General features: G+C 39.6%; 6 protein-coding genes and 1 long non-coding RNA gene across 10 annotated transcripts; 4 read left to right on the forward strand and 3 right to left on the reverse strand.

The window, feature by feature from the left end:
- Nucleotides 1–18: 18 nt before the first annotated feature.
- On the reverse strand, nucleotides 19–4567 carry LOC6585049 (protein suppressor of forked). Its single transcript, XM_002010653.4, has 9 exons — nucleotides 4156–4567; nucleotides 3771–4093; nucleotides 3431–3706; nucleotides 3058–3361; nucleotides 2517–2708; nucleotides 1226–1639; nucleotides 1045–1152; nucleotides 687–978; nucleotides 19–616 (listed from the first exon to the last, which is right to left on the reverse strand). Exons 1-9 carry the CDS (start codon nucleotides 4189–4191, stop codon nucleotides 369–371), a joined length of 2193 nt encoding a protein of 730 aa, XP_002010689.1. The 5' UTR covers nucleotides 4192–4567; the 3' UTR covers nucleotides 19–368.
- A 4398-nt stretch (nucleotides 4568–8965) lies between these two features.
- LOC26527462 (putative uncharacterized protein DDB_G0271606) lies at nucleotides 8966–12142 on the forward strand. The gene is made up of 2 exons (XM_044008017.1): nucleotides 8966–9364; nucleotides 11172–12142. The coding sequence occupies exons 1-2, from the start codon at nucleotides 8981–8983 to the stop codon at nucleotides 12060–12062; spliced, it is 1275 nt and encodes a 424-aa protein (XP_043863952.1). The 5' UTR covers nucleotides 8966–8980; the 3' UTR covers nucleotides 12063–12142.
- A 120-nt stretch (nucleotides 12143–12262) lies between these two features.
- LOC6585051 (probable serine/threonine-protein kinase DDB_G0282963) lies at nucleotides 12263–18548 on the forward strand. Of its 2 annotated transcripts, none has more exons than XM_002010655.4 (3): nucleotides 12263–12963; nucleotides 15182–15384; nucleotides 18364–18548. In XM_002010655.4, the coding sequence occupies exons 1-3, from the start codon at nucleotides 12363–12365 to the stop codon at nucleotides 18412–18414; spliced, it is 855 nt and encodes a 284-aa protein (XP_002010691.3). In that variant the 5' UTR covers nucleotides 12263–12362; the 3' UTR covers nucleotides 18415–18548. The 2 variants fall into 2 exon arrangements, with proteins under 2 accessions (XP_002010691.3, XP_032588520.1); XM_032732629.2 differs by lacking the exon at nucleotides 18364–18548 and adding an exon at nucleotides 15500–16991.
- On the reverse strand, nucleotides 18374–19660 carry LOC6585052. Its single transcript, XM_002010656.4, has 3 exons — nucleotides 19392–19660; nucleotides 18567–18663; nucleotides 18374–18466 (listed from the first exon to the last, which is right to left on the reverse strand). The coding sequence occupies exons 1-3, from the start codon at nucleotides 19650–19652 to the stop codon at nucleotides 18462–18464; spliced, it is 363 nt and encodes a 120-aa protein (XP_002010692.2). The 5' UTR covers nucleotides 19653–19660; the 3' UTR covers nucleotides 18374–18461.
- Nucleotides 19661–19711: 51 nt separating this feature from the next.
- Nucleotides 19712–21697, reverse strand: LOC6585053 (FHA domain-containing protein DDL). The gene is made up of 2 exons (XM_002010657.4): nucleotides 20855–21697; nucleotides 19712–20791 (listed from the first exon to the last, which is right to left on the reverse strand). Exons 1-2 carry the CDS (start codon nucleotides 21598–21600, stop codon nucleotides 20056–20058), a joined length of 1482 nt encoding a protein of 493 aa, XP_002010693.1. The 5' UTR covers nucleotides 21601–21697; the 3' UTR covers nucleotides 19712–20055.
- Nucleotides 21698–21749: 52 nt separating this feature from the next.
- Nucleotides 21750–22436, forward strand: LOC122757282. 2 transcript variants are annotated; one of them, XR_006357253.1, is made up of 2 exons: nucleotides 21750–22326; nucleotides 22407–22436. It is a non-coding gene; the product is annotated as an uncharacterized LOC122757282 (long non-coding RNA). The 2 variants fall into 2 exon arrangements; XR_006357254.1 differs by having other exon boundaries at nucleotides 22410–22436.
- A 60-nt stretch (nucleotides 22437–22496) lies between these two features.
- LOC6585054 (BTB/POZ domain-containing protein 9) lies at nucleotides 22497–25051 on the forward strand. Of its 2 annotated transcripts, XM_044009990.1 has the most exons (5): nucleotides 22497–23193; nucleotides 23250–23888; nucleotides 23946–24392; nucleotides 24453–24585; nucleotides 24839–25051. In XM_044009990.1, exons 1-5 carry the CDS (start codon nucleotides 22579–22581, stop codon nucleotides 24958–24960), a joined length of 1956 nt encoding a protein of 651 aa, XP_043865925.1. In that variant the 5' UTR covers nucleotides 22497–22578; the 3' UTR covers nucleotides 24961–25051. The 2 variants fall into 2 exon arrangements, with proteins under 2 accessions (XP_043865925.1, XP_002010694.1); XM_002010658.4 differs by having other exon boundaries at nucleotides 24453–25051.
- Nucleotides 25052–25708: the final 657 nt, after the last annotated feature.

The following is a 25708-nucleotide window of genomic DNA, read 5'->3' on the forward strand; positions in this document are numbered from 1 at the left end:
AAGAGAAGGCATCATAAATCTTGCTCATATTTCAGTATGTTTTACTAACTGCCTGAACTTGGAAATGAATATGACTTACATATAAATATACATTTACTATATAGTATATACATACATATTCAAATACTTTTCAATTTCTGTTGATTCCTAAACCTTTTACTCAATTAACTCATATGCTAACAAATGCTTTAAGATGCTCTAAGACAATCGTTTATATTATATGTATATCAAGATGTTTCAAGTCCATATCTACATATATAGGCAAATCGCAATTGAAGATATTTCCTTGATATTATTATTTTTAAAGTGAATGGAATATATAAAAAAAAAAATCCATTAAAATAAAGAACGCAATTGCTTTAACTGATTCAATTGGACTTGGCGAAGCGCTTCAGTTGACGCAATCGATAAATATCGTTCGTCGGTGGCACCGATGTCTGCAGCTCATCGTCGCTATCGTCGCCGCCGGGCAGCAGGCGGCGTCGACGGGGCTGCATCGTGGTCGCACTGTGCTGCACACCCGTATACGTGCTGGTGTCCACGATCCAGTGCACCGATTTGGCCAAATCAAAGATCTTGGGCGTTAAATCGTTATCGCCATTCGGTTGTGGAGCCGCTGTAAAAATAGATAAGACATGATCAGCTACTTAGCTTTGTGGCAGTCATTTCAATGTCTGGACACCTACATTCTGGCAAATTGAGGCGCATAAAGATATCGAAGAGCAGCTCCACACTGACAAATGGACCCCGAAAACTGTTCGGGGGTGGCAGGGTGGCGCAGAGCGCAGCCAGCGCTGGTGGCTGTGGAAAGACGCCGCCAGCCAGCGGATGGGCGCCGGGATGGGCGCACGACCGCGGCTTGTATGGTATCATCTGGGAAAAATCTGGGCGTGGCAATGGCTGCGCCGTCTCGCCATCACCGTCCCCGTCGCTATTCCCAGCCGCAGAGCCCACCTTATTCAAAATGATGCCGACGTTCTATAAAGTGGAGCAGAGGAAGGCTATAGAATCCGTTTGTCAATGGAAACAATAAATCAGCTTTACCTCAGCATAGCCAATGGACTTGAGCTCGGTGCTGGTGCAAGGATATAGATCAAGGAACTTGTAGCGATCCACCAGCTGGGCCGTTTCCTTGCCTTCGTACTCTTTCAGCTGTGAGCGAATTACAGGGAAATATGTTATAATACCTATATATACATATTTGAATATTCATAGTCGCACTCACATTTTCAAAGACCGCACTGCGTCTTCGCTCCACTTTGACAATGCTGGACAGATCGCCGATGTTCGACTCGAATTCGAGAAAACGATTCCAGACTTCCACACTCTTGTGGGGCGACAGACCGCCGGAGCTCAGGACACGCTCGAATAGCACACGCGTGTTGTTGTCCTCGTTCAAGTGGGAGAGGTAGTCGATGTAGCACATCACGTACTCGGGACTGCCGCCGAATCGTTTCAGGCCCAGCTCGAAGATGCGAAATGCAATCTCCTTGTCCTTGGAACAGTAGTACTCCATTAAAGCGGCCGCCACAAATATGTGATAGCGCGACCGAACGTCCTCGCGGGCTTTCTTAAAAATGCTACGCGCCGATTTGATGCCCTCAGCGCGACGAGCGAACTTCATGTACTGCACATAGACCTGGATGTACGGATTGTGATATAAATATATTATTTATATAAATTGGCATATATATTAGTAATATTAGGTAAATTAATGAGCTGAAATATCATCAATAAATGGGATAGATACATAAGAGGGAATAAAGTACTTAAATATATTACAAGACGAAGCCTGGAAAAAAAATTAATAATCTTAACATGAAAATAAAATATTCTAAAAAAAAATAATTAGTAGTGTTATTATTCTTACAGCTGTAGTCCACATAAAAACTATAAATTTCAACTTAAATTGTTTATGTGAACCTTAAAATAATAAAACATGATATTTAACTTTTTTGCAATGGTCTTCTAAATCAATAGAAATGTGAAAATAACATTGCGACGCAAAATCTAATTATAAGCATAGATATGATTATTCGAATTATATAACTGAATACCTATACAAAATACATACAAAGCTGAAGTATTGTAAAAGCCCCAAGATCTATGACTATAAAATGACTTAAGAGATGCATATAGCTCTATCAAATTATTCTATAGTCCCTTAAGCTCTAACAAAATCGATGCTTAATTCTATAATAATAATAGAGAGGAGCTCAGTAGTGGCTAAAACTATGCTAGTTTTACAACTCAGGTGATATAAAATTATTAGTTTTTTACTCTACCCATACCTTGTCTACAAATAATATACAATTCCTTTCAAGATTTAAGACTAGAAATATGACTATATGGACAAATGCTCTATAGATATATTAATACAAAGATGATTAATGTGAAACAGCGATAACCTATTCGCATTATTAGCTCTATTGCTGCTATATACATAATTCATATAATTTGCATTACAAATGCTCAAGCAGCGATATCAGCAATCAAATCGCTTCCTATTGCCTTACCAACGTGGGATCGATGTCTGGCAGGGTGAGCAGCTTGTTGTACATGGTGTGCACCTTCTCGTACTTGAGTCGACCCTCCTCGAAGTCCGCGTAGGCGAAATAGAGCAGAGCATTGCGATTGAGCACACCATTGATGGAGCGTTCCAGTATGTTGGCGCATTCGTCTGCAAAGATCTTAGCTGCTTGCACATCCTGCATGGAAGGAATATGTTAGAAATGCATATATGTCAATTGATTGATATAGTTTATATATAGAGTTATAGTTGTATCGAGATTATTTTATACGTTTTGGTCGGGTCATGTTGAGTAAAACGCGTGCGGCCAAAGCCAAGGGCAAAGCGGCAAGTACACAATGGAGTACGAAAGGAAAGAAAAAGCTAATTGTTTTTCGGTTGCCACGTGCCGCCTTACCCAAGGGGCGACACTTCACATAGAGGCAACAAAGAGACAGAATTTTGATTTTTTGCTTTGTTTCTATTTGCAACATTTGCGACAAATTGCAGCATCTGTTGATTATTGTGTTCAATATACGTCTACGCACGCCTTTCTCGGTGAGGGCGCGTGCACTGGTGTCCAGGAATTGCGATGCCTGATGCCAAACAGCTGGATGATGTGTCAGAACCAGCAAACACTGCTCTGTGGCAAACATCACGCGTCGGGTGACGAGCGCCGTATCCTCTGTGCGCAAAGGATTTGACTTCTCATAGGTAATGAAACGTTTCCACAGCTCCACCTGTTTAGTTTCTTCTTTGGTGAGTGTCGGTGGCACAGCGGGCAGATTGCGATTGAGCCCTTTTGTATGAAATTCCAACTCTTTCGCCACACGACGAGCGTTCATGTAGTCCCTAGGGAGGATAGAGATCGAGCATTAAGATTCTATAGTAATGCATTCATTAATATAGCCATCGACGCACTTGGACCGTTCTAAGCTCATTTTCTCTGATATTATCGGATTGATGTTCTGCTCAAAAGCAATATAATCTTTCCAAAGCTGCTCAATGCCCACAATGGGCGTCACCACCGCCTTTTGATAGACACGCCGAACAGCTGTGATCTTTTGATTCTCCGCATAGTTGCCCACAGCTTCCACACCACGCAAAAAGTAAATATAATCCTGCCAAATGCTAAACGAATGCAGGTCCATGCCAATCTTTTCCAAAGCAAAATCATATGCTTGAGCCATTTTTTCTCTGCAAAGAAAGATAACGAAGATTAACTTGTGGAACTGTAAAGTTGAAATGTATTAGAGCTTACTTATGGGTACTAAGACCCGCTTTGGTCTCTTTGACATAGGTCAGGTAGAGTTTCCACAGATCAATGTTGAGAATTTTGACCAGACAACGCTGGAAGAGCTTCTCCACTCTCTCATAGTATCGGCTGCGCATCTCCATTTCGATATAGAGCTTCCAGTAGCGCGCGGTTGTGGGAAAAACATTCACCAGGGATTCGTAGAGGCTTCGTACCTCGTGGATGGGTCGAGTCTGTGCCTCGCGAAGCATCACGGACCACGATTCGATGTCGTATGGCCGCAGCTCGACGACTTGCTGGGCGCGCACCAATCGTTCCATGCCCCATTCCTGCATAGATATTGTTGGTACATTAGTTTAAGCTACTTAAATTGATTTATTTGTCCACTTACTATATCAATTTTAATTAAATCCCTTGCAGATGTCATGGTGACAATTTAGACTTTTATTTTTTTTAGATGCCGGCGTTTTAAGCTTGCTTCGATAGCTAGCTTCAATTAGCACTATACACTATACAAATTCTTACTTCAGTATAATGATATCCAATTATTTTCTGTATGTCATACTTTCCTAATAGAAATATGTCAAAATTTCTTACAATAAATATAATGCGGCTTCCTAAAATCCTAAAACTAAGGTGTTGTAGCGCGCCGAACTAGTTCAGGCTGGTGAACTTTGATTTTGCCACAGCTACAAATGCGGTTAAATTTTGTATGGATATATACAGCAATTTACTTTTTTATTATAATATCCCAACCAATGCCATAATAATATAAATATGTTATACACAAAATAAATAAAAAATTCTAATGATCACCATGCAACCAAACAAATGAGCTACAAAAAAGGAACTACAAATAAATGAACTGCAGAACTAACGCAGATACTCGAAATTGCGCAATATTTCGATAAGTGCGTCATAACACCGATTAATTCAATGCTTCGATAATTTTTATTACCTCCCTTTTTAAAAAATCAATCACTTCCAATTTATATCAAGATAATGCATCGAAGTCACTATCCAAAGTTAATTAAAATGCTGTTAAATTAATTGTAGGTCGCATAAGAAAACATTTCCACACATTTTGCGCAATATTCTATTACTAATGCAGGCATGTTAGGAAAACAGCTGTTGCATGTCATATGTGGCGGGAACTCAGTTCGCACACGTTATAAAAATGTGATGTGCTGCCATACTGCTAGAGTAAATCTATCGATTTGCATATCAAGTTGGAAGTGTATCGATTTCCAGCGATGCATCGAAAGAAAATATCAAATAACAAAACCAAACGAAACAATCAAGCGTGGCAATCAAACGAAACGAAACGCATTTAACTGCAGACATACAATGCAAATAAGAAATTAACTAAGAATATTTCAAATAGTAAAATCTGAAAATTGCGGAACAGCCGTTAAATAAAAATGGCTGTGAACGTCAAGTGATAAATAAAAAAATAAATTATGCACTAATTGCAAGTGACAGTTTTAACTGCCAAACGGAGAAAGAGAGAGTGTACAAAAACACATACACATACTTACACACACATACAAACAAACAAACAAATACACACGGATACAACCAGCTGTTGTGTTGAACAACGACAAAAAGAGGTTAACAATAGCGGTACATTTATTTGCTTGGTAAGCAATCAATAAGGTTTATTTGCGCTTATTTGTTTTGCTATTACACACATATACACTTACTCAAATATATCTATATATTGTTACGATTTCAATTGTTTCATTAATTATGCGATTGAAATGCATTTGAATAAATTATTCAATGGCTGCAATCATTGTTCATTTATTTCAAGTCCAACACCGAGTTGAGGTGCCCGCTGCCAGTTTCCTGTTGATGGATTTATGTGTGCCTAATTGTTGTTTTTGTTTGTGCTTGTCTGTTTGTTTCCTGCGTAGCGCCCGCAGTTTATTGACCGTGCAAAGCAAAAAAAAAAAAAAAAAGAGAACATTAATACATACATACGTATGTGTATTAAGTGCGCACTGGCTGTCTTTGCCTGTGAGTGTCCATGTGTGTGTGTTTGAGTGATAAGGCATAATAAGTGTGTCACACAGACACAGCGACTAAAACACGGCTTTTGTGTCAAAGTGGGGCAAAAACCTTTGCTGATTGTGATTGTATTTGCTTATGAACAAATACATGTAATGTCAAATACGTACGTGAGTGTGTGTGTGTGTGTGAAAGGAAGAAAGCTCACGTATGCATGCCTAATACCAGCACATACACACTCCCATGCACTTAGCTGTCAGTGTCATTTGACGAAACTTGCTCTCGCTCTCGCTCTCGCTCACTCTCAAGCGCGTTCACTTTCTTGCCTGTCTTGTCTCCTTGTTGCTCTCTATACTGGCTGCTCGTTGCACATGATGACAGCTTTTAACGGTTGTTTTAATTGTGTGCATAGTTTTAAGGCATATAAGTGGCCATTGCCTACATTCAGGCGCAACATACGCCACCATAGACGCGAACTATATGTATTTATGTACATATGTACATATGTATATGTATGTATGTATATTTGCATGCGCATGCATGTGTACGCATGTGGTTAGCGGCTTCTCCTCCCCCCCCCACTTCCCTCAACCACCACGCTTGTCAGTGCGAGCAAATAAACATGGCAATTACTCGAAATGGTTACAGCTACGCACACAAAACACACACACACGCACACACACACTTAACTAGCAGCGCCTCCTGGCGGATTTGTACAAAGAGCTTGGGGTTCTTCTTGTTGCTTTTTTTAACTAACCGCCCTACCGCCGATCCCCCGTTTTCGGCCGGTCGCCTCGTTAAGGGGCAGCGCAAATTGCTTTCAGTTTTTAATGGCTCGTCTGCAGCAATTACTCATATAATTTCCACAAAGTAGAACACTGCCGATTCGCGACAAGCGACAGAGGGAAGCGATGCCGGGGGCATGATTTCTTTGCTGATTGATTAACAAATCGCCAAACCGAAACTGGCAAACGACAGTTCAACAATAGAACGTGCCACACTGCCACGTTCAGCGGCTACATTGTTCACTTTATTTTCCACAAACATACATTCAGACACATATATATGTATGTATATATTTGAATGTCTGGAGCCTTTTGCATTGCATGCTTTCATATCATCATCGAAATCCTAAATTAATCATTCAATCGCATTAGTTGCCCTACAATTCTATATAACTTATACGTATGAATGTATATATGAAGTACACTGGCATGATGGGTCTTATTCAAGTGCTCACAGCCGTAATCAATCATTAAATGTTCACTTATACATGTTAAGTTTAACATGTTTAAGTTTAACTTTAGTGCTGCTTGTGGACTAACAACATGTTAAGAGTTGCATTAAATACAACTATTAAAATTTGTTTTCTATTTATTTACGTAGAGCATTCTAACTGATCTTACTGTTAACAATTGAATGAGAAAGGTAACTCTTAACATAAATGTAAGCCAACATGTTAGCTATTCTTTAGTTATAACAGCGCTGTTAAATTCTATGTGTAGTTAATAGAAACATTTTCAACTGAAATGTACGCAAATAATTGTTAAAGTACTGCTGTCACTGCAAGTAGAATGCTGTAAATGTCAACACAATGTTTACTCAACTGTTAACAGCATTAAATCAATTCAGTTAATGTGAGTTTAACCTCAGAAACTGAATGCTTGAACATACATATAAGAAGCGAATAATTGTCATATACAAAAAGTTATCAGAACTCATATTTATATAAATATTGACTTAAGGCCCTAATGAAGCGCGAATGTAACACGCACCGCGCGCTTTCCTATTATATTTTACATATATATATATATATATATATATACATACACGCATATATATACATAGTAATGTCTTTAAAGTGTAATTAGAGTCGATTTTGAAATACCAAATGAAATTTCATTCGCTTGTTATCAGCTGTTGGCTCAATTAAGTCGAGGCCAACGATTGATTGAAACGCCTGCCCGGGCTCGCGCACTTCAAAGTTCTCGGACACAACACAAACATCATGTATATATACACATGTATATAGCAGATCGGGCATTACCTAACGATTCATAGTAGCGCAACTGAAGTGCAGAATTGCCCAAACGTTAAACTTGCTTTTTATGTATAGCTGCTGTTGTGTTTGTTGACAATATTTGTTTTGCATTTGAATAACATTGTTTGGCTTATTGTTGCTGACGCCACTAACATGCAAATCGGCCCAGTAACGGAGTGGGGCCCATAGCGATTGGGATTGAGGATGTACCAGTTACAATAGTTAACGACATGAAAACGACTAATTTGACTATTGGCAACAGCACAGGCTGAACACGCCCTAGACAACGGCTCGTATACCCAGTATTTGGATAAAGCATATCCCAGGAGTCTATCCACATTGCCAAGTCTAGTAATATCATATATAGCCATTATAAACCATTATTTACAGACGTCATATATGAAGATTTGCCATATATCTATTAGCTGCATGTTCTGGAAACACATCCAAATGATTATTTGATTACTCTAGGTGAATCCTAGCTAAAACATTATTATTGATTTTTCGATAACATCATCTGAATCGTTAATGAAAATCAATCGAGCTTAACTACGCGGAAGAAACCTTATCGTACATTCATAAAGTGAGTCGTGTTTCCTTGTTGATGCAAAGGTCACTTGATTTCTCATTTCGATAAATATCGATTGAAAACTATGCCTTGCTTTTGAGCTTGTACTATGATTGTCGTATACATGTTAACATCAGGTTTACATAGTATCAAGTAGCCAAGCAATTACAGCCCAAAGAAATTGTGGCCCGGAGGCGTCTGACTGCTTGGCATGGAGGTTCACTCCAACCCAATCGCCCCATTGCCAACCGACGTGATAACAAATAACCGCAAATTGTTGCCAGACGGAAATACTGATTTTTGTTTTGTATCCAATCAATGTATAGACAAATTTTTGTACATAATTTCAAGGGACCCCCGCTGCAACCCTTAGAACGTGATGAGCCCCGCCCCAACTACTGCTCCCCGATGGCACTCTGCACTCCTGCTTGACTTAGGCAACTTAAGGCTATGATTAGTTGTTCCATCAATGTCAAGTCTGTAGTTGGCTTCGTTGCCTGCGACCAAACGGTTGAGCACGCGCTCGATTCTCTCTAGATTACAAGCATACCTACATATATAGAGTGTAACAGTATATAGCACATAATTCATAGTTCCATGTCCGACTTGGGTGTTGTGGGTCAGCCGCTGCGTGTGGGCTGTAAATTTGAGCCTCGCCTGAGCATGCGACGGATCTACAACAAGAAATGCTTTCGCGTCGAGCGCTATCAGCATGAGGTGGCCAATCATTATCGCGACATCCAGCTGCAACAGACCGCCACGTGGCAGCACAAACAGCAGCCAGGCGACCGTCGCCAGTTGCCCCACAGGCAACAGCAGCCAAAGTATCGCCCACGCACTCGACTACGTCCGCTGGCTCCAATGACCGTCAGCACTTCTAGTGTCCAATTTCGTTGCGAACTACCCATCCATGTGCAATACTATCCCAGGTGTGTGTATGTGTGTGTGTGGGTGTGGGTGTGGGTGTGGGTGTGCGTGTGGGTGGGTGGGCTGACTGGCTATGTGTCTGCTGATGACATATAAAAATTGTGTAAGCGTGTAGCTTTTTAGACTCTGGTGCTATCATAACCATGCGGCATTGCGATTGACGTGAAATTTCCGACACATCTTCAGCTTGAGTTTGCACCACCCAACCCAACTATCCAAAGCGCCCAACAGCCTCCCCCGCCCAACAACAGATCCGACCCTTGACCGACCGCCTAGCCTGACGTCAGTGACAGCGACTTGATAAGGCATATTGTGTGGTTTTTTCGCTTGGTGGGCTCGCCAGTTAGTTGACAATTGCCCACTTGGGCTTTTCCGCATGCAAATGCAGATAGGGGAAAAATAGAGCTTACGCATATACACTTGGGGACTTTATCTAGCGGGATTATGTCATATATTAAGCGTTAGGTCGCCTCATCTCTTATCAATTGGTTTTATATAGACAAATTATAAGGGAATATCCCTGTTAATAATCCATCAGCTGGGCTAATCAAAATACACCTGCTAAACAGAGACAAGTGAGGAGAGAAACGCCCTTTTCTCTGGCCACATAAACTAGAGTTTATTTATTGACATTTAATTATACCCTAGGCTTACATATTGCTGGGAAAGAACATAAAGTGTATCCCATAAAAACCGTGGACGTTAGCATTGAGTTGGGGCAAAGATAATTTGGTTCGGGTAAAATGAATGTTAAAGAATATTATAATGCCAGCTAATATAGGTATATTTATTTAAGTATCACTAATGGCTCAGACCTTCGACAAGAGTCAGACGTATAAGTGTCAGCAACTAAGGACTAAGCAGTAGATAATCACTGGTATTAAATGAAAGAAAACTAAATATATTAAGTAATATCTTACCAGACTATGACTTTAAGTCTTACGACTTAAGCTTCTCAGCCCAGAGGTCTGGCTGGTAGCTTAGGTTGAGTCACTTGACATATTTGTTATTTGCTTAATTCACTGAGTTCAAATCCGTCTGGGCTCTCTATTAAAGAAGGTATAGAGACATTGATTTTCTCGCAGCTGCTGGGATGTGGCATTTGCATTTCTTGTTCACGTAATCGCTCGCAGAGCCAAGGAGCTTAGATGGCGAATAAGCAAGTACAGTTCCATCAATCATATTGTTTTGCTTTCATTTTCATTTTCATTTTCTATTGATTTTATAAAACAAGCAGCTTTAGTATTCAGCTGAGCCCCTTTGCACAAAGCTAATCCCGCCATGGGTTCACAACGAGTGCCGCATCATCAGAAAACAAAAATATGAAGAAAGGAAAAATACAAGAAAAAGGAGCCGCTTCCGCATCGCACTTAACCTCACTTGTTGACATTACCTATATTAACGATAACGATAACGATAAGTAAATAATAGTCAAGTGGAGCTGGGCGGTGGAAATCGTTATTTGATTATATTAGAGCCAGACCGAGACCCATCAACTGACCCTCGGTCTGCAGCTCGTTTTGCTTTATTATCATATTAGCCAGACCCTTTCACTGACCCCACTGGCCTCACCCTCCCACACTTTGTTTACCTAGTTCATTGTTGTTTGCCTGTTTGCTTTGTGTTCGTACGAGTGAATACGTTTAATGCTTGGCATTGTTGTAATTAATGTTTACATCAGCCCCAGTCGCTAACCCGCTTGCCTAATTACAGATCGGGCATTACGTATGCGCCCCGTGGCCGGCAAACAATTTGCTCGGCGTTGCCACCCGTCGAAATCTACAACGATACAGTGCAGCGTATCAGAAGCGCCCAAAGCTGCGACCAACTGAAGGCGTTCGTACAGCGGCAGCTCAACTGACGCAGTGGCGCCACCAAAAGGGGCCGTTTACCACCTGAAAGCGGCACGAGGACAAGAGCCAATGATGGCAGCCAAGGCAGCGCACGCAGCAGCAGCAGTCGCAGCAGCAGCAGCAACAATTATGAGCAGCATGTGCTAAATATTAATACAAGGGAAAGCCTACAACGGCAGCAGCAGCAGGCGCAGCAGAGGCAGCGACGTCGACGCATAGATCTGTACACGTATTTGCAGTTGGCGAGCAGCTACTACGAACGGGGGTTGCAAGCAAATATCAAGTACCTGCAATCGATTGGCCAACGTAATGCAATAAAGCAACAGCAACGGCAGCAGCAGTTGCAGTTACGGTTACAGCCACAGCAGCAGCAGCAACAGCAGCAGCAACAGCAGCAGCACCAGAAGCAACGACGTCACTCATTGGAAGCCTGGCCGCGACGGCAGAAAGCAGCAGTCGAGCAACCGCAGCAGTTGAACAGGTTTTTGAATAGTTTGCAGCAGGGTGAGCGTTGCCAGACATCAGTGCAGAACCAGGGCTCGAGCACAGACGCCATTCGAGTGCACATAACGGCCGGGCAGCGCAACATAACGGACATGTGCGATTTTGCCAGGCAGAGTGGTGAAGATAACAGCAACAATAAAAGCAGCAACAACAACAACAGCAGCAGCAGCAGCAGCAATAATAGTTTTCACGTGTCGGCCATCGATCAACAGCAACAGCATCGTAAGCTGTATGAAATAATCGATAACTTGAGCCAACTGCGCTTGTGCGATAGCAGTCTGCCGCTCATAACGCTTACCGACTGTACGCAACAGGTGGCGCTGTATGGCGGTAGTTTTGAAATAGCCGGCAGTTGTCCAATGCAAATACCCAACGAAGCCAGACCACCAACATAATAGAATACAATAACAACAAGTGCAATTAGTTGCCAGAACAAACAACAAAGCAAACAAACAAACGAGCTGCAAAATATATTCTGGAACAAAGCAAAGCAGCGTGCACGTCATCGGAAATCATTTCGTTTCGTTTCGTTTTTCATCAAATTTTACTTTTTTTTTTGTGTGTGTTTTTATGTGCAAACAACAACGAACAACAACAGCGACAACAGCAGTTGTAGGCAGCTTATAACAAAAACATATATATATATATATATATATATAACGGCTTTTAAGCCAAACTATTACGTAGTACGAACAATGGTTGCGGCTGTTGCCGACGTACTAACAGCAGCAGCAGCAACAACAGCAACAGCAACTACAACGCCGGCGTTAGCAGCAACAGCGACGTTAGCGAACGGCAATCGCAGCGACGCTCAATTTGCAGCATTAACGGCCGCAAGTGCCAGCGGTTCACAAGCAGCGACCTCCAATTCAAATAGCAAGAATAACAACTGCAACAACAACAACAACAACAACCACACCAACAACAGCAACGGCAATCGCAACAGCATCAGTATTCATATTGATAAGCAAGACGACAACAACAGCAGCAAGAGCACCAACAACACCAACAATACCAACACTAACAACAACAACATGTCCGATGCAAACGTTGCCGATGCCGCCAAAGCAACTGGCACAACAGCAACACCAACAACGCCCACAACAACAACAACATTAACAGCTGCAGCAACAACAAAAAGTGCCGTTAGCCAACGCAATGTGGACATCAAAATTGAAAAGTCTAGCAACATGGAAACCGCCACACAGCAGCTAAGCAAAAAGGTGCTCAAACTCGATTTGGGCGCCAAAAACTTGGATGAATATTCGCTGAAATCGCCAAAATCACCGATTGCAGGTAAGTTTCATATGTGTGCATAAACGTAAATAAAAGAGAACAACCAAAAGCGAGCCCCACCTAAAACAGATAAGTTCTTAGTAAAAAAAAAATTTATACATATATAAAAAACAAACAAACAAACAAACAGGGTAGCCCAGCCCAATAAAAAATTAATTTTAAATACGCACATGAGCAACAAGCTGTACAGTGAAGACTATATAAACCGAAATACAGAGCATAAGTGTAAAGTTAACATTACATTTTTATCACGCAGTAGAGCAGATCTCTGAAAATCAGAAATGCAAATTAAAAGTAGATCTGAAAAAGGACTGAAATCATTTCAATTTACCAGTTGCAGTTGTTAAGTTCATTCGAAATGAGTAGCTGAAAAGCTAAGCTAAAAATAACTTATATATTTATGTTACACTAAAGTAAGAGCTTGTCCAAAAGCTCATTAAAAAACAAGAAAAAAAGACGTTATAAGCTATATTGATTTATAGCCCAGACAACTACTAATTACAAAGCTAATGTACAAACTAACAAAGTGGAAAAACAAAACAAGCTGAAAATACTTTCATTTTTCTTAGACTTTTTCATGTACCTCCTAAAGTTTATGTTAAAGAAGGCGCAGCCATCAGGAGTTCGACTTACTAAGAGTACAAGTTATGTAAAAATGTTAGCCTTAACAAAGTATTTCCAACATTTTGTCCATGCTATACAGAAAGTAGATTTATATAACAATAATTAAAATATAATTGTCGAACATCTTTATAGCGCTTAAAATGTCAAATTTGTCATGAGATGACAGAGTAGTGAACAGCTACAACTACAACAGCAACAACTACAATAGCTATGTCTCATACGAAGGGAAATGTAAGCTTAGGCCCATATACTTATAAACTATCTAAATATACCTATATGCCTATATATGCCTAATTTAATGGAAGCCGATTGCAAAGCATTTCAATTAATCGTGATGCTTGAAATTGCTTTTAGGCAATTGCTACTGTAGCTGCAGGGAGGGTACTCGAATGTCATGCGGCTTGAATTGATATTTCCATGAAAACTGATCTAAAACAAACAAACAATCACAGACACACACACACACACACACCCAGATGATATAAAAACACACACACACATATACCTATGCTGTATATAAATATGCTATGTTTATATATATATATGTATATACATATATATATATTTCCGTATAACTGCGTCTGCCCACAAGCCGCATGCGAAAATTAATCTGAGCAACAGAAGCCTCGACTTGAGGTCTTTCGGTTAACTACAAACTGTAGACAGTGTCCATTTATGTATTTATTAATTTAGATACCCTGCAAGCCATAACACGCTGAGCATATCGTTACTGGCTAATTGAATGTGACAGTTGGAAAAAAGTTAACGCGTAAATAATATTAATTTATCAATTTCAATTAAGTTTTATAGCTGAATAGTGAATGAAGGTTAAATGATGAATATATGTATGTGCTTATTTATTATATACATATCGATAAATATCAATTTTGAGTCTGTATTGCTTATAGCAAAGCTCGAAGACTTGAAAAGCTAGCGATATCCACATTGGTTTGTGGTCTAAATCCAAATTAACATAACAAACTAGAAGATATAAGCAAATCGATAAATATCGATTGAAGTCTTAATAGGTTTAATAAATATAAGAGATAGAAAGAGACAGAGGTGAGAGAGAGTAAGAGACAGAGAGCGAGAGACAGCTCTTGTTGAAGGATTATGCTGAAATATATGTAAAGCTGTTTTTTACCATCGATGAAAATCGATTAATTGATTTCAATTGCTTAAACTGAAATTGATATTTCGAATAGCTAGAGATACCAAAAGTTTAGTCTATAGCATCTACTTAAGTATATACAACTATGGAGCTCTGTTCTATTTATATTTTAAGACTAGCATAGACTAAGCATAGCTCAAAGATTATTAGAGTCCCATAAGTCATATCAAATTAGAATTTTAGACTCATATGATATAACTTACTATCGAGCTGGCCTGAAAATCTAAGAGTAGAGTCTTTTATCAACGCAAATTCAACTATATAAAACAGCAATAGGGAAATACTCAGCAAATAGATCTAATTATGGGTAACTATTAATCGGGCACTGCCGGCTAGAGCAAGCTCGCGCTTGTTTTAACGATCGTGTTGCCTTATCGCAATTATTATTACTAATATAAAAATGATGCATATATTTATTCACAGCACGTTTGCCGCATCAAACATCATTGACGTCATCGGTGGACGTTGAGGATCGCAAGACATTACGAGAGGCCTTATATCAGGGTATATTTCATCGACATCGCCGCACCATATTCGCGGTGGGCAGCTTTCTGCGAATGCTACGAAGCCGTAACTCTCAGTACAATACCATTCGAAGCTCGTCGGAGGGCGAGGATATCGATGAGGTTAGATAAGAATATATATAAATATATATATGTATTTAAATAAATATATACATATATACTATTATAATGCTATATGCATAATCATGCCTAATCTGTCATGCATCATAATGTGTAGTGTAACGGCCAGAGACAACAACTAAACACAACAACAACAACAACAGCAACAACAACAACCACTTGAACATCTTGAATAACAACAACAACGACAATCTGGATTATTATTATGGAATCTGCTTTTTAGATGGAACGTAGTGCCAGCCAGTCGCAGATCTTGTCGTACTCCATTTTCGTCAACATTCATCTTCTTTTTTTTTTTTTAATATTATAATATATATATATATATATATGTGGTGAGGGTGGGGGCTGACTGATCCATGATTGATCCCTGCAGAGCATCGCACGTTCTTTTTTTTTTTTTTTTTACCTAGTAAATATATATTCACATTACATTAGTGCATAAAGCTAAATAGTCTTTCATTTCTTATAAGCATCGATCTGTTATTGCATGCTTCTATTCGTATGTCCTGCATTGTATACAGAAGCCTGCGAACCCAAATTGCTTTAAATGGTAAATTTCTAAATTTCAATCCATTACAAAATTTTGAATAGATCTTTTTAGTTTTAAGTATAAATGAAAAAAAAAAAAAAAACAATTAAAATTAAAACTTTAAAAGTATTTTTTTAGTTGAACTTTTTTGCTTATCTTATTTAAAATTAAAAATGTAAAGCAGTCAAAATTCAAGCACTATTTACTTACCTTTTTTTTTTTTTTTTTTATTAATAAAAAAAAAGTATTCATATAAGTCGAAATATCAGACTACAAAGGCAAAAAAAAGGTTCGCATGTGCAGCTATGCTTAATTTATGACACAATTCATCGTCATTCCACGCCTCCTCATGTTAGAAGTAATTGTTAAACCAAAGTAAGGCCAGATTGGAAAAGAGCAAAAAAAAAATTAATTAATTAATTTAAAAAATATATCTGCCAAAAAAAAAAACAAAGCAACCATAAGACTAGCCACAAAATGTTGTGTTTAGCATTTAGACAGGGGAAAATTTTTTATTGTGAAATGCCATATTAGTTTGCACCTAATTATAAAAAAAAAATAAATAAATAGATATATATAAGTATATATATAGTTATATATACATAGAGCATGCGAGTGTTGTTTGAAGACTTGGCAGACGATACTTGACTTAGTTCTGTAACTTATCAGACTGCCCTCGCATGTTGCATTCAAGCATTCCAATTACTACATCAAATCAAAGAGCTTCAGAGTTCACATCGATCCCCATTCCTCATTCAACTCCTTTGCCTTTTTCAACCCTTTCTGCAAATAAACGGATCTGAAAGACGCCTTATATTCGAAAATATAATAATAAAAATTAATAAAAATGAAAACACAAAACAAAACAAAAAAAACAATTACAAAGAAAATTATAAAAGAAATAATAATAGTTAATTCTAGTATTTAGAATCTTTTTTTTAAGTAAGCTAAAATGTGAAACTTGAGCTAAATGAAGCGTTAATATCTATGTACTATATGTATGTAATACTGTAATACTGACGAAATGCAAAAAAAAAAAAAGAAACAAAAGAAAAGAAAAATCTGTTATACCGTACAACTGTAATATTGTCTGTAGCTGTAAACTCGATATCAATTCGATTGCCATCGATAAATTAGCTTAGAAAATTTGCAGAGAGCTAGAGCACGAAATTTTATATTTTCTTTCAATTATATATGAATGTACATACATACATACATATATATAAGTCAGTCTGGTAATATCTGCCCAAGCATAAGCTAGAGTCCTAACTAACTTGTAACACATATCTTTAGCTTTTCTTTCACAGAGATTTGTATACGCTAGATCAAATTTCCATTTCCATTTATCATATAATTTATAGACTTAAGCTGAAACTTTGCTTTCATTATTTTGGTACAGTTGCTACCAGTTTCCTCTTGCCAGAGTTGCCACATACATCGAAGCAATAGACCAAATAGACCAATTCTAGTATTACTAGATCACACGCCCAACCAGACCAAAGCAAAAGTGAACAACAATTTCGGGCTTTCTATAGAGAAAGTGGACCAACAAAAAAGAATAGAACATATAGAATATAGCAAAAAATTGAACTCAAACTTGCTTAAATATAAAATAGTATTAGGATTTTTTTTTTTTTTTTTTTTTTTGATTATTATAATTATAATTTCTAACTTAGCGTAATGCTCTCTGTAAGTATATTTCGGCATCGGCTAGCCAGATGTTAGCTTTTTTTTTTAATTAGATTTTTTCTCATTTGTGTTTGTTGAATGTTAAAGTCGGTTTTCATTGCAAAAGGGAACAAAATAAATATTGAAAAAAAAACAAAAACGAAATAATAAATCAATGTAAACTTTTATGCAACAAGTTGATATACACATGATATGTATAGAGATATATAGATATAGCTCTATATATATATATAGCTCTATATATGTGTTTCAAATGAAATGAAAGAGAGAAGCCTAGTTATAGTTCCACAGAAACTAATGTATACCTCTTGATTTGCAGTAAACAGGCTATACGTGCGTCTAAGTATCTTTGATATAATATATGATATATGATATATGATACATATATACACACACATGTGTATGTGTATGTGTGTGTATATGTATTTTAGAGCATTTTTGTTTAGTGCTAGAGAAGAATTAATGTTTAAAGAGATTTTGTACAGCGATCTATACACATATATATACCCCATGTATACCCTATAAATAACACACACCCAAAGCAAAACAAAAATTAAACTGTTGGAAATTGTTTAATAATTACAAATTTCATATGCTACATAGTTTATACATATATGTATATTATTACATTATTAATTTTTATTATTATTTTTTTTCTTTTTTTTTTTCGAATAAAAATCCAAAGAAATTGCATTTGATTTTGGCATTTTTTTATTATCCTCTTCTTCTTCGACTTTTTCCAGTTTCTCAAGTCGCGTCGTCTTTTAAAGCTGCCCCGTCTCTTCGATCGCTAACGATCGCAACGAACCGCGCAGACCCTCGGATATATCGAACTGCATGCCTAACCTATGAGAAAAATGCATACATATATAAATATATATTTATTATAACTGAAGCATATAATAAACTTGATAACAGGCATTGAAAACGAAGTTAATTAACTTACCCGGTCGCAGCCAAGTCGGAAAAGCTGGCAGCACAGGCATTGGAAATTGTGCTCCAGCTGCTAGAGGATTTGTGGGTTGACCCAAACTTGATATGAACTGAAAATTTGCCAAAAATTTGAATCACATCTTAATCTTTAAAATTAAACTAATACTAAATCGAAGTCTAGTCTAGTCTTCCTAGCAAAGTTCATGTTAATTTTCATAGCATTACTTCGAACACATGTTATATTTGACAGCCAGTCCCGCTAAGTCGTAAAACAATTTGCATTTAATAAGGTATATTTCGTACATTTTTGCATTCAAACTTTTTTTAGCCTTTCAGATGTCGTGTCTAATGCTATCGGATATTGAGCACAGCTAAAGGTAAGTAAGTGACAGCTGGCTCAAATTTAACAGCGTTAACAAGAACACAAATCAGAGCTCTAAGTCATGTCAAACTTTAACAGGCAGTTAACTAAATTGAATTCTGAAACTGAATCAAGCCCTCAGTCATGTTAAAGTTCAATAAAGTTAACAGAATTGAAATTTAATCTCAAGGTAATTCTAAGGTTTAAGAGAAAGTAACAGAAATTTAAATCTAAATGTGAAATGAAGTATAAAGCTTACACAGGCAGCTAAAAGAAAGAAACAGGTCTGAGCTCTCTGTAATGTTTATTGTAAGATAATGAAAGTCAATTCTAAATGTTAAAATTTTAATCAGCATTTAAAAAAAAAAACCTAAAATCTAAACCCTCAAGAAATTCAACTCTAAGTCAAGTAAAAATGTTAACTTTCTGTTAAATCTACTATGCTGAATCTTAACATTCATTGGCAGCCCAACTCACCTGTTGTGGACTAGCGGCCACCACGTAGGTGCCATCGTTGACCGCCTTTTGAATGGTGGCCCGCAGGGCAGCAACTTCCTCCAGCTTTTGCGGCGTCACATTCACCTTGGCCGCCTGCGCAGAGGGCAGCAAATCGGGCCGCATTAGCCACACCGGCTGCACCACCTGGCGTCGCAGCCTAGCAGCAGAAACCAAGGATTGATCGCTGCAACAGCAGCTGCAGCAGATGCTAAAAATGATAATGATGGCACGCGCGCGCATTTCGGACTATTTGGAGAGTCACTCGAGTGGCAGCATTTAAAATACAAAACTGTTGTGCATTTTGATGAGGAAGTAATATTGTTGCTTGTATTTCAATGTTGGCAGTTGAGCGCACGCTAAAACGTGCCGCATGCATAACAATATATAAAATAAAATAAAACTGGATAAAACACAAAGAGTGGATAATATAGACAATTTTGAATGTGTGTGTGTGTGTGTGTGTAAATAGGCCAACAAATTATTTAGAATATATGTATGTTTTTTCAATTAATTGTTTGTTTTGTGTACAAATGAACTTAGTTTAAGAACGGAGTGAACATAAAGACAGACAGACAGACACAGAGAGAAAGAGAGAGAGAGAGAGAGAGAGCCAGCAAGCAATCATTGTAGTTGCTCTTCTCTTTCAGATTTGTGTAGTCGTCTGTTCGGCAGCTGAATCTAGCGGCTCGTCCTTGATATGCACATCATCATCCTCCTGGTCCTCCTTGCTGTTCTCGTGCAACAGCACATATTCCCGCGAGCTAAAGCCAAACTTGATGACATCCTTCTCCATCAGCTCATAGTATTTGCGTGAATCGATTTTCTTATTGTTGAGAAATGTGCCGTTTGCCGAGTCCAGGTCAATCAGATAGAGGCGCACGCGTTTACCCGTGCTGCCGTCGTCGCGCTCGAAGGGCACCAGGCGATATTGCAGAGCCGCATGCTGTTTGCTGCAGCTGGGATGATCGACAGCCAGATCGACGACCTTGCGATCGCGTCCCACCAGAAAACAGCTTTGCCTGTGTATGTGTAGTGTGGGCAGCGCCGTTTCCCCCTTGAATGGATATAGACGCCACAGACGCTTCGGTTTACGTGCCTCGGGTGGTTCTGAGTATTTAACCACAACGCCGTTCACTTTGTTCGTATCTTCAGTCAGGGCACCGCTCAGTCCGAAATTGGGTTTCTCCTTCTCGAGGCTTTCGGCTTCATTGGATGCCGACGGCTTGTCCTTGTCGCTCGGCTTGCCCCATTCGAAATGCTCGTCGTCACGATTGCGATTATCATTGCGTGGTCGTTGTTGTTGGCGCCGTGGTCCACCTGCGCCGCCTCTGTAGCCACGATCCCGGGGACTACGACTGCGACTGTGACTCCTGCTGCGACTGCAATGGACAGAAGTCAAGCTTGGAGAATCGACACTATAGCAATAAAACTAATTTACTTACCGACGTCCATCGACGGACGAGCGACGTGGTCGATCTCCCCTTCGCTCATTACTACGCATTCGCTGCTGCGGCTGCTGGCGGCGATCCTTGCTGCGCTCTCGATCTCGTCCCCGCTCTCTGTCGCGTTCCCTCTCACGACCGCGTCGCATTTGATTCTCACGCTCACGATCTCGTTCTCTATCGCGCTCCCTATCTCGCTCTCTTTCCCTATCTCTGTCCTTTTCGCGCACGCGCTCTCGCTCACGCTCACAATCGCGACTGCGACTGCGACTACGTTTGCGGCTCTTGTTTATGTTTTTGCTGGAACTATGACGGTCTGGACTATCCCATTTAGAACGCTGCTCTTGCACTTTATTCTCCAGTATGACGGGCTCTCGTTGCGGCTGCTGTTGTTGTTGTTGCGGCTGTTTCTCCTTTGCGTCTTTGCTCAGCTTTGATTTTTTGGCGCGTTTGTTGTCATGGGAGGATTTGGAGGAGTCGCTGCTACTACTACTGCTGCTGCTGCTGCTGCCACTGTTACTACTGCTGCTTTCGCTGCTGTCTGAGGAACTCGAGCTAGAGCTATCGCGCGTTGTTCTCTGCTTACGCGTTTTGCTCTTTTTCCGGCTTGCCGCATCCCCACGCTTCTTAATGGTCTTTGCTTTTGCAGACTTGTTTTTGGTGTCGTCATCGTTGCTGTTGGAGTGCACTTCATTATCGCTGCGCGCGGCACGCTCCTTGCTGCGCGCCTTGCTTACTTTCACCATATCAACTACGAAATTAACCTAATGCGGCTTATAATTCGAAAAAAAACAAACACCTTAGAAATTATGCTAGTGATGGCACTCTGCTAATAGGCGGCTTTGCCTTTAACAGCTGTTTTGTAATCGACACTCTTAGCGCTGAGTCGATGATTATTCGAGCCTTTTGTAATCGACTACTAGCTCATGACAAATTTATATAATTTCGTAGTTAATTAGTATCACTACGACATTATAATTTACTTATTATCTGCAATTGCATAAAAATCAGATAAAGTTAATATTCAAACAAACGCATTACTATATTTTTAACTTCGTTTATTTAACTGTAAGTATCAGCAACTTAAGCGATGTTACCGGCTGGTTCATTATCATCGATAGCTAGCCTCCGATAAGTAGTAAATGAGCTTACACTCATCTCAAACTTATTAATTCTTGCAACTAGAAAACATTGACAGATTGCGACAACATAATTGGATTAACAAAGCAGCCAGAATCCTTGCACGTACTTATCTTACAATTAGACGCTTGCCTGCTTCGGGAAAATACAGATGCCAAAGAGTACTGTGCATGGTCAAACAATAAAATAACGGTACCCAACGAGTACCAAAAAAATAAAAACGAACAAATAAACCCACACACAGAAGCAAGAAAGGAAGAATCATTTGTTAAGCACAGTCGCCGCAATTGCAAGCTCTTGCCAAAAATTAAACAAGCAAACAATAGTACAAAGTAGGTATTCAATATAATCAATCCACAGCTCATTTTAACTAAGCTATTAATTTTCTTATAAATTCGCCGTAATTAATTAGTAGTTTATTAATACATAAACAAACTAAAAAGAAAAGAAAATCAGCATCCACACACACATACAGACATACACACACATATATATACCTAAATATATATACACACGTATACAAACACACACACGCGTACACATTCGCACACACACAACAACAAAATTTATATAGTTATACAAGAATGAGCAGCCAGGGACATCACAAAATGCATGGTGGAATCGGATGCAATAGTATTGCAGCACTGGCCAATGACAACAACAGTACAGATAGCACCACAATAACGGAGTACACAGATGAAATAGATCTGGGCGACCGTTTCTCAGCAGATATAGCCCGGCTCTGTATGAACGAACGTTATGCCGACGTCGAATTCCTTGTGGAGGAACAACAGTTGCCGGCACATAGAGCCATATTGGCAGCACGAAGCGATTATTTTCGTGCCCTACTCTATGGAGGCATGTCGGAGGCGACACAGCGACAAATCACTATGGAAGTGCCGCTGGAGCCGTTTAAAGTGCTATTGCGTTACATCTACTCCGGCACTCTGTCGTTATCCAGCTTGGATGAGGACGCGATCATCGGTGTGTTAGGCATGGCCAATCAGTACGGTTTTCAGGATCTGGAAATGGCCATATCCAAATATCTACGTAGATATTTGTCTTTAAACAATGTCTGCATGATTTTGGATGCAGCACGGCTCTATAATCTCGAGGAACTCACACAGGTCTGTCTCATGTTCATGGATCGCAATGCCGTCGATCTACTGCAGCACGATACCTTCAAAATGCTCTCAAAGGTGAGCGACAAGCAGCAACAATTGACACTCGCTATCTAATACAAAATTTCCCATAGGAATCGTTGGAGGAAATACTGCGTCGTGATTGCTTCTTTGCGCCGGAGGTGCAAATATTTTTAGCCGTCTGGAAATGGAGTCGCTATAATCCGAATATTGATATCAAAACGGTTGTCTCTTTGGTTCGGCTGCCACTCATGAATCTGGAGCATTTGCTACAAGTTGTCCGTCCATCTGGAATTTTGGATCCAGATAAAATTCTGGATGCCATCGACGAGCTGAGCACCTCCAAGACATTGCCCTATCGTGCAGCACTCTGGCCGGAGGAGAATGTGGCTACAGCCAAATTTTCAGCACATTGTATCCACGGCGAATGCCGCTCATCTTTGTTGGATGGCGACGTTACCTCGTATGATATGGAGCACGGTTATACACGCCACTGCATCACGGATAGCACTGATACGGGCATTGTTGTTGAACTGGGCACCATGTGCATGATCAATCATATACGCATGCTGCTCTGGGATCGCGATAGCCGTGCTTACTCCTACTTTGTAGAGGTGTCCGGTAATCAACAGCACTGGGAACGCGTCATTGATTACAGTGAATACCATTGCCGTTCCTGGCAGTTTCTATACTTTGAGGCACGTCCATTGCGCTACATACGTATTGTGGGCACACAGAATACAGTGAATCGGGTGAGCTGTTCTTGTTGCATTGCTTGCCATTGAAATCTCGTTACAATTGGATTTCAGGTATTCCATGTGGTTGGCTTAGAGGCCATGCACACAACGAATTTCCCCAAAATCGTTGACGGCTTTGTTGCGCCCAAGGCGAATGTGGCCACCATTGATATGAGCGCCATTGTCACCGACGGAGTCAGCCGCACACGCAATGCATTGATTAACGGCGACTTCTCGCGCTACGATTGGGACTCGGGCTATACATGCCATCAGCTGGGCAGCGGCGAGATTGTTGTGCGTCTGGGCCAACCATATTATATCGGTTCGATGCGTTTGCTGTTGTGGGATTGTGATGATCGTACCTACAGTTTCTACATTGAGACATCAACGAATCGCAAGAATTGGCAAATGGTCGTCGATAAGCGGAACGAGAAGGCGCGCTCCTGGCAAAACTTTCATTTCACACCACGACCCATTGTCTTCATACGAATCGTGGGCACTCGCAATACGGCAAATGAGGCGCGTCCAAAGAAAGTTGAGAATACTTAAGGTATAGATTAATGAATGTATACTTCACAGATATTCCATTGTGTGCACCTGGAATGCCCCAGTCAGGACAAGAGCTTTTTGAAAAAGATAGCCGAACAGGAAAAGGAGCGCGAACGTGCGGAAGCCTTCGAGCAGCAATTAACAGCAGACGATGACATTGCGAGTACGTCACGTGCGGCTGCGGCGTTGTCTTTGTCGGTCACCCTAACAGCTGCCAGTCCAAATAGCATGACACACTGGTCACGCATTTCTACAGTCAACACCAATTCCTCCGCTACAAATCTGTCAAGCGGCATGGACTTGCATTGCGAATCTTTTGACAATCTGTCCACATCGGCCACAGGCTCCGCAACGACAACGCCATCAACGCCAACAACCAGCACACTGATGGCTGAGCTATCACATCTCTCCCCTAGATCACTATCTCCACCAAAACAGCAGCGCGAGAAAGAGAGGGAAAAGGAGCTGGGACGGGAGACAGAGCGAGAACGTGATAGTGAGAAGGAGCCTGCAGCAGCGCTCGTTCAGCTGGTCTTAGAAGATGTTGAGCAGCCACCAGCATCGCCATCGGCAGCTGAAAACTAAAAACTGGGATATATTTTTTGTTTTTTTTTTTTTACACAGATATACACATATATCGCAACTCAAAATACTCCTGTGGTCAAAAGCGTTGTTAATTACTTAACTTTGTACAAGCAAGCACTTACCAATTATTTAACACAAGCTATTCTAATTATGTAAGTGTAAGCAATAGCTATAATTAATACAAATACTACAAGTATGTACATATACACATATGCTTAAGTATATGTGTGTATATATCAATTTATATGTGTATATATACGCATACACGTATACACCTGGATATATATATGTATGGGTATATATACATATACATTTATACACTTAAATTATGTGAATATATATACACATAAATGTGTATATATAGATATCAATCATGATAAAAGACAGCAAACCTCAACAAATGGCATCATCCAAGTTCCCTTCCAATCACAATTGACAATTGCTTGTACAAATGACTATTCCTTATAAACATATTTATTCTAAATAATTTCGTTGATGCGGTTTTGATTGGAATGCTTGCGCATTGCGCCTAATCAAAAAACTAAAATACAAAAGAAATGATTGATATCTGGTTTATTCTGTCTGAAATGTACTATTTATTGAAAACAAAAATATTTTGTTACATATGTGTGAAGCACGTAATAAATTTATAACAGGCATGTTTTTCAAATCGTTTCTTTTTTTTAATTTTTAATGAATGA

Source organism: Drosophila mojavensis, unplaced genomic scaffold (assembly GCF_018153725.1).
Source record: "Drosophila mojavensis isolate 15081-1352.22 unplaced genomic scaffold, ASM1815372v1 contig_136, whole genome shotgun sequence".
NCBI classification, from domain to species: domain Eukaryota; kingdom Metazoa; phylum Arthropoda; class Insecta; order Diptera; family Drosophilidae; genus Drosophila; species Drosophila mojavensis.